Raw genomic sequence first — 11931 nt, forward strand, 5'->3', positions numbered from 1 at the left:
TTTTTTTTTTTTTTTTTTTTTTGAGACAGAGTCTCACTCTGTTGCCCAGGCTGGAGTGCAGTGGCTCGATCTTGGCTCACTGAAACCACTGCTGCTCAGGTTCAAGCAATTCTTCTGCCTCAGCCTCCCGAGTAGCTGGGACTTCAGGTGCCCGCCACCACACCCAGCTAATTTTTTGTATTTTTAGTAGAAATGGGGTTTCACCGTGTTGGCCAGGCTGGTCTTGAACTCCTGATCTCGTGATCCACCTGCCTCGACCTCCCAGAGTGCTGGGATTACAGGCATGATCCACCGTGCCCGGCCGAACATGTTTTTATTGTTACCATGTTGGTGGTAGTACAGCTGGCATCTAGTGAATAGAGGGCAGTGTTGCTGCTAAACATACCTGCAGTGCACAGGGCAGCTTTGCCCCTCAGTGAAGAATGACCTGGCCCCAGCTATGAAGTGTCAAGGCTGAGCCATGCTGGAGTAGGATTCTTAAGACTGAGCTTTATCCTTTCATCCTTCTGGCTTCCTCTTAAATATTAACCTTTGCTTTGTAATTGGTGCTGATAAATGAACAGCTCATATGATCTCATGTAATCTTCACAGAACTTCTGTTAAATACTGCTACATCTGCTACATTGTTTTATGGTGTGAAAACAGGCTTGGAGGCCTGCCCAAGGTCACACAGCTATTTTGTATAGAGCCAGCACTCCACCTGGGCTGGACTTTTTTTTTTTTTGGAGACAGGGTTTTTGTGTTGCCCAGGCTGGAGTGCAGTGACATGATCACGGCTTACTGCAGCCCCAACCTTCCAGGCTCAAGCAGTCATCCCACCTCAACCTCCCAAGTACCTGGGACCACAGGCTCATGCCACCATGCCTGACCAATTAAAAAAAATTTTTTTTGGTAGAGATCGAGTCTTGTTATGTTGCCTAGTCTGGTCTCCAGCTCCTGGACTCAAGCAGTCCTTTCACCTTGACCTCCCGAAGTGTTGAGATTGATTATAGGTGTTAGTCACTGTGCCTGGCCTGGCCTGTTCTTTTAATGGTACCTCCCGGCTTTTCTTGTGCTCAGAGAGCTGGGGGTTAAGACTGTCCTGATTACTCCATAGAGATACTGATGTTTTACTGCAGTACTTTTTTTTTTTAACCTGAGCCATAGCTGCAATTTGAATTTTAGATGGTTAGAAGAAATTTTTCCAAAATCTGCTTTTTTTTCTTATTTTCCTTGTGCTCTAAATTCAGTAACTGTTTTGGTATTATGCTGTGTTCTCTTTTCCATGTAGCCAGCCCTATGGCTTAAAGATCATTTTTCTGCTGAGACACTGGTTATGTCGTGATTTTTTTTTTCTTTCTAGTCATTTTGGCTTTTAGATGATAGTCATGAGACTGCCTGTTCTATTTTCTCCTAGGTCCAGGCCCTCAACCCTGGGGACTAAGCCCTGTATCTGCTGAACTGGGTCCCCTGTGACTTGTAGACAGTTTGCAGAGCTTTCAGTGGCTTTTTTGCTTTTCAGCAAAATACAGTTGGTTAGGTAACTTCTTACCTTAATTTATCAGGTGGAAATCTTTGTGTTATAGGTTGGGGCAGACAATTCCTCAGGTTTGTCATCTGCCTGAGCGTTCATTCAGCTGATTCACATGCATGAATACCAAAATATCCCCGTTGCTGAAAATGACAGGGGAAAAAACCCAAATAATTAAAGGTAGATAGATGTTTGACATTAAAGATGGCATGTTTCTTTATTTTCTTTTTTTTGTTTGTTTTTGTTTTTTTTAATGGAGTCTCACTTTGTTGCCCAGGCTGGAGTGCCGTGCCCTGATTTCAGCTCACTACAACCTCCTTCTCTGCGTTCAAGCAATTTTCTTGCCGCAGCCTCCTGAGTAGCTGGGACTACAGGTGCCTGCCACCATACCCAGCTAATTTTTGTATTTTTAGTAGAGATGGGGTTTCACCATGTTGGCCAGGCTAGTCTTCAACTCCTGACCTCGTGATCCACCTGCCTCAGCCTCCCAAAATGCTGGGATTACAGGCGTGAGCCACCGTGCCTGGCCTAGAGATGACATATTTCAAGACCTTGGGCAGCCTACTAAGCTGTTGTATCACTGTAGTGTGTAGCATGGATTTTTCTTGTTTACAGTGCTATAGAATGTAACAGGCATTAAATTATCTCTCTCTTTTTTTTCTTTGAGATGGAGTTTTGCTCTGTTACCCAGGCTGGAGTGCAATGGCACGATCTCAACTCACTGCAACCTCCGCCTCCTGGGTTCAAGGGATTCTCTTACCTTGGCCTCCTGAGTAGCTGTGATTACAGGCATGTGCCACCACGCCTGGCTAATTTTGTATTTTAATAGAGACAGGGTTTCACCTTGTTGGTCAGGCTGGTCTTGAACTCCTGACCTCAGATGATCTGCGCGCCTCGGCCTCCCGAAGTACTAGGATTCCAGGCATGAGCCACCATGCCTGGCCAGAATTTTATAATTTTATAACCTGTGTATTTCATGTAAGTGCTGAAGCATTGGAGCATTATTCATAATGTTTATAATTGACACGTAATAATTGTACATATGGGCCGGGCGCAGTGGCTCATGCCTGTAATCCCAGCACTTTGGGAGGCCAAGGCAGTTGGATCACTTGAGGTCAGGAGTTTGAGACCAGCTGACCAACATGGTGCAACCTGTCTATACTAAAAATACAAAAAATAGCTGGGCGTGGTAGCGGGAGCCTGTAATCCCAGCTGCTCAGGAGGCTAAGGCATGAGAACCGCTTAAACCTGGGAGGCGGAGGTTGCAGTGAGCCGAGATTGCACCACGGCACTCCAGCCTGGATGACAGAGCAAAACTCAGTCTCAAAATAATAATAATAATAATAATTGTCCTATTTATTGGGTATAAGGTGAATTTATTCCTTCCATCTGACTATAACATTGTACCAGTTGACCAACCTCTCCCTGTCTCCCTTGCCTTCCCCTTGCCTCTGGTAAGCACTATTCTCAACTTCTATGAGAGCAACTTTTTTAGATTCTACACAAGTGAGATCACATTGTTACTGTCTTTCTATGCCTGACTTATTTTGCTTAACATAAGTACTGTCCTCTGGGTTCATTCATATTGTCACAAAAGACAGAATTTTATGCTTTTATAAGGCTTAATAGTATTCTACTATATATACCACATTTTCTTTTTTCATCTGTTGATGGACACTTATATTGATTATATAACCAATTGATGGCTATTTTAACTAGTGCTGCAATATACATAAAAGTGTAGATGTCTGATGTACTAATTTCATTTCCTTTGGATGTATTCCCAGTAATGGGATTGCTGGATTTTTTTTTTTTTTTTTTTTTTGAGACTGAGCCTTGCTCTGTCTCCCAGGCTGGAGTGCAGTGGTGTGATCTTGGCTCACTGTGACTCTGCCTCCCAGGTTCAAGTGATTCTCGTGCTTCAGCCTCACAAATAGCTGGGATTACGGACGTGCACCATCATGCCTGGCTAATTTTTTTGTATTTTTAATAGAGACGGGGTTTTACTGTGTTGGCCAGGCTGGTCTCGAATTCCCGACTTCAGGTGATCTGCCTGCCTCAGCTTCCCAAGGTGCAGGGATTACACGCATGAGCCACTGCACCCAGCCTGGATTTTTTTTTTTTTTAACTTGCTTTGATGAGCAGGAGCTGGATCTTAATGGCAATTCTATTTTTAATTTTCTAAGGACCCAGCATACTATTTTTCGTATCTGTACTAACTTACATTGCCATCAACAGTGTGTAAGGGTTCCCTTTTCTCCACATCCTTGTCAGCGTTTGTTATCTTTTTTTTTTTTTTGAGACGGAGTCTCGCTCTGTCGCCCAGGCTGGAGTGCAGTGGCCGGATCTCAGCTCACTGCAAGCTCCGCCTCCCGGGTTTACGCCATTCTCCTGCCTCAGCCTCCAGAGTAGCTGGGACTACAGGTGCCCACCACCTCGCCCGGCTAGTTTTTTGTATTTTTTAGTATAGATGGGGTTTCACCATGTTAGCCAGGATTGTCTCGATCTCCTGACCTCATGATCTGTCTGCCTCGGCCTCCCAAAGTGCTGGGATTACAGGCGTGAGCCACTGCGCCCAGCCAGTGTTTTTTATCTTTTATCATTAGCCAGTCTAATAATGACTAGTGATGTTGAACATTTTTTCATAGATCTCCTGACCTCGTGATCTGCCCGTCTCGGCCTCCCAAAGTGCTGGGATTACAGGCTTGAGCCACTGCGCCCAGCCAGTGTTTGTTATCTTTTATCATTAGCCAGTCTAATAATGACTAGTGATGTTGAACATTTTTTCATATATCTGTTGGCCATTTATTTTATTTTTATTTATTTATTGAGACAATGTCTTGCTCTGTCACCCAGGCTGGAGTGCAGTAGCACAGTCACAGCTCATTTGCGGCCTCAACCTCCCAGGCTCAAGTGATCCTCCCACCTCAGCCTCCCGAGTAGTTGGGAGTACAGGCACGTACTACCTACCACACGTGGCTTTCTGGCCATTTATATATCATCTTTTGATAAATGTCTGTTGGGTCTTTTGCCTTGTTTTGTTACTGAGGGATGGAATCTTGCTCTGTCATCCAGGCTGGAGTACAGTGGTGCATTCATAGCTTACTTCAGCCTCAAACTCTTAGGCTCAAGCAATCCTCCTATGTTGGCCTCCCAAGCTGGGAGTAGAGGCACACGCCACCATTTAGGACTAATTTTTTTTTTTTTTTTTAAACAGGGTCTTGCTCTGTCACCCAGGCTAAAGTACAGCGCAGCCTTGACTTTCTGGGCTCCAGTGATCCTCCTGCCTCAGCCTCTTGAGTAGCTGGTGTCCATTTTTTAATTGGTTTTCTTTCCTTTCTTTGCTGTGAGTTCCTTGTATGTTTTCTATATTAACCCCTTAACTGATGTATAGTTTGCAAATAGATTCTTCCATTCTGTAGGTTGTTTCTTCTCTCTTGTTTCCTTTGCTGTGCAGACACTTTTTAGTCTGATATAATCCTATTTGTTTATTTTTGTTTGTGTTGCCTGTGCTTTTGAGGTCTTTTAAAAAAAATTCCTGGCTCAGACCAAGGTCATAAAGCTTTTTCCCTATGTTTTCTTATGGTAGTTTCGTAGTTTCAGGTCTTTATGTTTTCGATCCATTTTGAGTTTATTTTTGTATATGGTGTGAAATGAGGGTCCAGTTTCATTCTTCTGCATGCAATATCCAGTTTTCCCAACACTGTTTGTTGAAGAGATTGTCCTTTTCCCAATTGTGTTCTTGATGCTTGTTGAAAATTGGGTGGCTGTAAACGTGGATTGACTTGTGGGCTTTTATTCTATTATACTGGTCTCTGACTGTTTTTACACCAATATCATGCTGTTTTGGTTACTATGGCTTTGTAGTATATGTTGAAGTTAGGTAGTGTGATTCCTCTAGCTTTGTTCTTTTTGCTGCAGATTGCTTTGGCTACTAGGGTCTTTTGTGATTTCATATAAATTTTAGGATTGTTTTTCCTGTTTCTATGAAGAACATCATAGGGATTGCATTGATGCATTGAATGTATAGGTTGCTTTGGGTAGTATGGATTTTTTTTTTTGGAGACAGTCTTGCTCTGTCGCCCAGGCTGGAGTATAGTGGAGTGATCTTGGCTCACTGCCACCTCCGCCACCTGAGTCCAAGCGATTCTCCTGCTTCAGCCTCCCGAGTAGCTGGGATTACAGGTGCCCACCACCATGCCCAGCTAATTTTTGTATTTTTAGTAGAGACAGGGTTTCATCATGTTGGCCAGGCTGGTCTTGAACTCCTGACCTCAGGTGATCTGCCCACTTCGGCTTCCCAAAGTGTTGGTATTACAGGCATGAGCCACGGTGCTTGGCCAGTATGGACATTTTAATAATATTAATTCTTCTAATACATGAACATGAGCTATTGTTTCATTTATTTGTGTCTTCAGTTTCTCCGATCAATATTTTAAAGTTTTCATTGCAGAAATCTTTCACCTCCTTGGTTAAATTTCTTACTTTTTCTTTCTTTATTTCCTTTTTTTTTTTTTGGTAGTTATACATGATTGTTTTCTTGATTTCCCTTCCAGATAATATGCTATTAGCTGGCATGCAGTGGCATGATCACAGCTCACTCACTTCAGCCTTGACCTTCTGGGCTCAAGTGATCTTCCCACCTGAGGCTCCCATATAGAAATAATACTGCTACTGATTTTTGTATGTTGATTTTGTATCCTGCAATCTTACTGAACTTATTAGTTCTTCTAATAGTTTTTTGGTGGGGACTTTAGCGTTTTCTGTATGTTAGATCATGTTGTCTGCGAACAGGGATAATTTAACTTCATTTCCAATTTGGATGCCTTTTATTTCTTTCTTTTGCCTAGTTCTTCTGACTGTCAAGAGAAGCTGAAATGATTCATTTCAGTATTAACAATTTATGCAAAAAAACCTCTTTGGACGGGCGCGGTGGCTCACGCCTGTAATCCCAGCACTTTGGGAGGCCAAGGTGGGCGGATCACAAGGTCAGGAGATCGAGACCATTCTGGCTAACACAGTGAAACCCCATCTCTACTAAAAATACAAAAAAAATTAGCCCGGTGTGGTGGTGGGCACCTGTAGTCCCAGCTACTTGGGAGGCTGAGGCAGGAGAATGGTGTGAACCTGGGAGGTGGAGCTTGCAGTGAGCCGAGATCGTGCCACTGTACTCCAGCCTGAGTGACAGAGCAAGACTCTGTCTCAAAAAAAAAGAAAAAAAAGAAAAAGAACCTCTTTATACTGCTTGTTATTCCCTTAGTATTCTGTTTTAAGGAATCATGAGTTGGCAGTTAGTGATGCCTGCACCACTGGGTCTGGAGGGCAGAGGTGAGAATTCTGCCAGCAGGTACTTCCTGCTCTTTTCCGTTTCCTTCCTGTCATTGTGTTGAGTGTGGAATAAGTGTGTTATTGTCACTGTATTTGAGATTTTGCTTGAGTATCTTGTACCTCTCGTATGCGCGCGCGCATATTTAAATTTATTTGTTTATTTATTTATTGGAGACAGAGTTTCACTCTCGTCCCCCAGACTGGAGTGCAGTGGTGCGATCTCAGCTCGCTGCAATCTCCGCCTCACAGGTTCAAGCAATTCTCCTGCCTCAGCCTCCTGAGTAGCTGGGATTACAGGCACATGCCACCATGCCCAGCTAATTTTTGTATTTTTAGTAGAGACAGGGTTTCACCATGTTGGCCAGGCTGCTCTTGAACTCCTGACCTCAAGTGATCTGCCTGCCTGGGCCTCCCAAAGTGCTGGGATTATAGGCATGAGCCACCACATCCAGCCCATGCCTCTCATATTTAATTATGACTTATAAAGCTGTTATGCCAGGTGATAAAGTTTGTAGTTTCAAAACTTCTTGTAAATCGTTGAGAGCTCCTGGGGTTTTACTTGGGAGGATATTTTTGACAAATTATATGATAATTTTTTTCTACCATTTCTGGCATTTCTTCCCACCAGATTTTGTTGTTCCTGATCATATTATTATTTGACTCATTGGTAACTGGCTTTTTTTCTAGGTGAGTTTCTCACAGTTTGGGTTATTGGTGTCAGTCACCTTGCTTCATTTATTTTGACTGTTACTAAAAAATAATTGACAGTTTCTTCACTGAAACCTATTGAACAATAGAGAGGTTACAGGTAATACAAGACAGCTGAAGCGTTTCCAGGTCGTGAGCTTATTTCTGGCCAAGCTAGTCTGCCTTCTTTAGTGGTACGGGGATAAACTTTGAATCAGGTTACACAATTTAGAACAGTACTTCATCTGTTTGCTTTTGCATTTGACTGAGATTTCCAGAGTATGTGACTGGAAGAAAAACTAGGGCTTTTAACTCTGTTTTAATGCCTGTTCTGTTGCTTGGTAGCCAGAAACCCATGTTGGCTGTGACCAGACACAGCAGGGGGATTCTGATAAGCCACACAGTTGAGGCACCACCCCAAGTTTAACAGAAAGGTTAAGGCTGCTTTTGGTTCCTTTGATCTACACATTGTCGGCCTGCTTCACAGCTTACTTTGGGAAAAACAAGAACTTTGGTTTCCCTTTTATTTTTGTTCTTTTTAACTAAGGTAGACAACCTTCTGGGAAAATAGATCCTGACTCTTGCTGTCTTGTTCCTAGAGACTCATGATGGTTTTTCATTTTAAGTAACCTTTGAAAAAACTTCTTAAATATGTCTTACTTAAATCTGGGAAAAATTGTTTGTGTTAGAAGCACATTCAAATTTTTTAATTGGTAAGAAAAAAATGAGATGTAGTTCACATACCATACAGTTCACCCATTTAAATTGTACAGTCCAATGGCTTTTAGTGTAGTCACAGATACTTGTAGCTGTTACCACAGTCAGTTTTAGAACATTTTCATCTTTCAAAAAGAAACCTTTAGTTATCATCCCCTACTCTTAAGTACCCCCTCCTACCCCAGCTCCTGGCAGCCACTAATGGACTTTACAGATTTCCGTGTTCTGGACAGTTCATATGAATGGAATTATATAACATATGGTCTTTTGTGACCATCTTCTTTCACTTAGCATAATGTTTTTAAGTTTTGTGTTGTACTATATATCAGTACTTCATCCTTTTTTATTAAAACTGTGGTAAAATAAGGCCAGGCATGGTGTGCCTGTAATCCCAGCACTTGGGGAGGCCGAGATGGGTGGATCACTTGAGGTCAGGAGTTCCAGAGCAGCCTGGCCAACATGGCAAAACTCCGTTTCTACCACAAATATATAAAAATTAGCTGAGCATGGTGGCATGAGCCTGTAATCCCAGCTACTTGGGAGACTGAGACAGGAGAATCGCTTGAACCTCAGTGGTGGAGGTTGCAGTGAGCCGAGATTGTGCCACTGCACTCTATCCTGGATGACAGAACAAGACCCTCTCTGAAATAAATAAATAAATAAATACATACATACATAAATAAATAAATAAAATTAAGTAAAACTATGGTAAAATAAGCAGCAGTAAAAATACCATTTTAACAAATTTAAAATTTATAGTTCAGTGGTATTAAGTACATTCACATTGTTGTGTTACCATCACCAGAATGTTGTCATCTTCCCAAACTGAAACTCTATACCCATTAAACTTAACCAACTCCCCATTTCCACCTAGTTACCCTTATTTTTAAAAATACATGAGCTCAATCAGAATCTGTTTTCAGTTTTAAGCCACTAAGTTTGTAGTAATTTGTTATAGTAGTATAGGACATGGAGACTTTTGTGTCATAGAGGTTTATAGAGAGTAGTCCTGATGGAAGGTGATTTTGCAGCTCATGCAGCTCCTATGACATTTTTCTTTTTTCCTCTCTCCTCTCCTTTCGTCTCCGCTCCTTTTTTTTTTTTTTTTTTGAAACGGAGTCTCACTCTGTCGCCCAGGCTGGAGTGCAGTGGCCGGATCTCAGCTCACTGCAAGCTCTGCCTCCCGGGTTTATGCCATTCTCCTGCCTCAGCCTACCGAGTAGCTGGGACTACAGGTGCCCGCCACCTCGCCCGGCTAGTTTTTTGTATTTTTTAGTAGAGATGGGGTTTCACCGTGTTCGCCAGGATGGTCTCGATCTCCTGACCTCGTGATCCGCCCGTCTTGGCCTCCCAAAGTGCTGGGATTACAGGCTTGAGCCACCGCGCGGCCCCTTCTTTCTTCTCTAAAGGGAAACAGCATGTGGAGGTGCACACAGGCAAGTCTCGCTCTGTCGCCCAGGCTGGAGTGCAGTGGCACGATCTCCGCTTACTGAAAGCTCTGCCTCTCCGGTTCATGCCATTCTCCTGCCTCAGCCTTCCAAGTAGCTGGGACTACAGGTGCCCGCCACCATGCCTGGCTAATTTTTTTGTATTTTTAGTAGAGATGGGGTTTCACCGTGTTAGCCAGGATGGTCTAGATTTCTTGACCTCGTGATCCACCCGCCTTGGCCTCCTAAAGTGCTGGGATTACAGGCGTAAGCCATCGCGCCCAGCCCACACAGGCTATTTCAAAAACGCTTCCCCACCTCTACTCTAGAAATTAAACAGAGAATTTGTCTGTTTTTAATGTGACTCATGGAGTTAAATTGAGAGAATAAATCAAGATAAGATGAGAACAGTTCTTGTGTAACCCTGACTTTTCATCCATATTTATCCAAGAAGAGTGATTTCGCTCACCTGCAATACAGATACTTAACTATCCTCTTATTTCTGACAGAGGCGGCCTTAGCAACATGCTGTTCCAGTGCTCCCTACCTGATACCACAGCCACCCTTGGCGATGAGCCTCGGAAAGTGCTCCTGCGGCTTTATGGAGCGATTTTGCAGATGGTGAGTTGATAGGCTACTTTGGGAGGGGGGGATCCTGTTAACATTTTAAATCTTTCCTGAGATACCTTGGAAAGAGATTTTAAATACTTTAATGGTGTTACTAAAGATATTTAAGTATATTGCTTTTACTGTAATTGGGCTGCACAACTTGGTTTGCGTTCTGAGTTAATTCCTGTTCTTTTTTGGTTATTATTTATTAGTAAACTAGTACAGGTATTCCCAGTTTCACATCCAGAGAAGGTACAGTGTTGGTTAAATCTTTAATAGTGCTTGATGATTCTTGGTTCTACATATTGATTAAAATTTTCAGCTCAGATTTAGATTGTAAAGTTCTAATGTGGAGAAGGTATTGTTTTTATAACATAATCCAAAAGATTTTAGAGGATAGTCCCAGTTAACAAAGTATGATCTCAGTGAAGCTGAATTTAATAACTATTTCTCTGAGATTTCTTTAAAACTTTGAATTGTTTGTTACAGTCATAATCTTTCTAAAGTTTTATATTACTTAAATAATCTCTTAATTAAAGTATCTATTGAATTATTCAGTTACAGGGTATCCCAACTTGTCTGGGTTTATTATTAATATTATTAATGTCATGAATTTACTATTTCTTTGACCGCAACAGAAATGTTAGGTTGATGTATTTTTTTTTTTTTTTGAAACAGAGTTTCACTCTTGTTGCCCAGGCTGGAGTGCAATGGCGCGATCTCAGCTCACTGCAACTTCTGCCTCCCGGGTTCAACCGATTCTCCTGCCTAAGCTTCCCAAGTAGCTGGCGTTATGTATGCCACCATGCCTGGCTAGTTTTGTATTTTTTTAGTAAATACTTAACCATGTTGGTCAGGCTGGTCTCGAACTCCTGACCTAAAGTGATCCACTTGCCGTGGCCTCCCAAAGTGCTGGGATTACAGGCATGAGCCACTGTGCCCGGCCAGGTTGATGTATTTCTGTGGTAGGATTTTTATTTTTTTATTTTTTTCTGAGATGGAGTCTGGCTGTGTTGCTCAGACTGGAATGCAGTGGTGCGATCTCGGCTCACTGCAACCTCTGCCTCCTGGGTTCAAGCATTTCTCCTGCTTCAGTTTTCTGAGTAGCTGGGATTATAGGCACATCACCACGCCCGGCTATTTTTGTATTTTTAGTAGAGATAGGGTTTCACCATAGTGGTGGCCAGGCTGGTCTCAAACTCCTGACCTCAGGTAATCTGTCCGCCTCAGCCTCTCAAAAGTGCTGGGATTACAGGCGTGAGCCACCACGCCTGGCCTGTGGTAGGATTTTGATATCTGTGTTTTTTTTGTTTTGTTTTGTTTTTGAGATGGAGTCTCGCTCTGTCTCCCAGGCTGGAGTGCAGTGGCACGATCTCGGCTCACTGCAAGCTCCACCTCCCAGATTCACGCCATTCTCTTGCCTCAGCCTCCCAAGTAGCTAGTATTACAGGTGTGTGCCACCACGCCTGGCTCATTCTTTATAATTTTAGTAGAGACGGGGTTTCACCACGTTAGCCAGGATGGTCTTGATCTCCTGACCTCGTGATCTGCCTGCCTCGGCCTCCCAAAGTGCCGGGATTACAGGTGTGAGCCATCGCGCCAGGCCTCCCATGACACCTTTAATGTGGCACGTGGTGCCCTCCAGCTTTGCCT

The 11931-nt window shown here is 43.0% G+C and overlaps 1 protein-coding gene across 1 annotated transcript in view; it reads left to right on the forward strand.

Moving 5' to 3' along the window:
- Window positions 1-11931, forward strand: part of CHKA (choline kinase alpha) — a 76318-nt gene that overhangs the window by 17756 nt on the left and 46631 nt on the right. Inside the window, exon 4 of the mRNA XM_011942754.1 lies at window positions 10150-10290. Within this exon, the coding sequence (XP_011798144.1) occupies window positions 10150-10290 (141 nt within the window). The remainder of the gene's footprint in view (window positions 1-10149; window positions 10291-11931) is intronic.

The sequence above is a fragment of the Colobus angolensis genome, unplaced genomic scaffold (assembly GCF_000951035.1).
Source record: "Colobus angolensis palliatus isolate OR3802 unplaced genomic scaffold, Cang.pa_1.0 Scaffold21, whole genome shotgun sequence".
In the NCBI taxonomy this organism is placed as follows: domain Eukaryota; kingdom Metazoa; phylum Chordata; class Mammalia; order Primates; family Cercopithecidae; genus Colobus; species Colobus angolensis.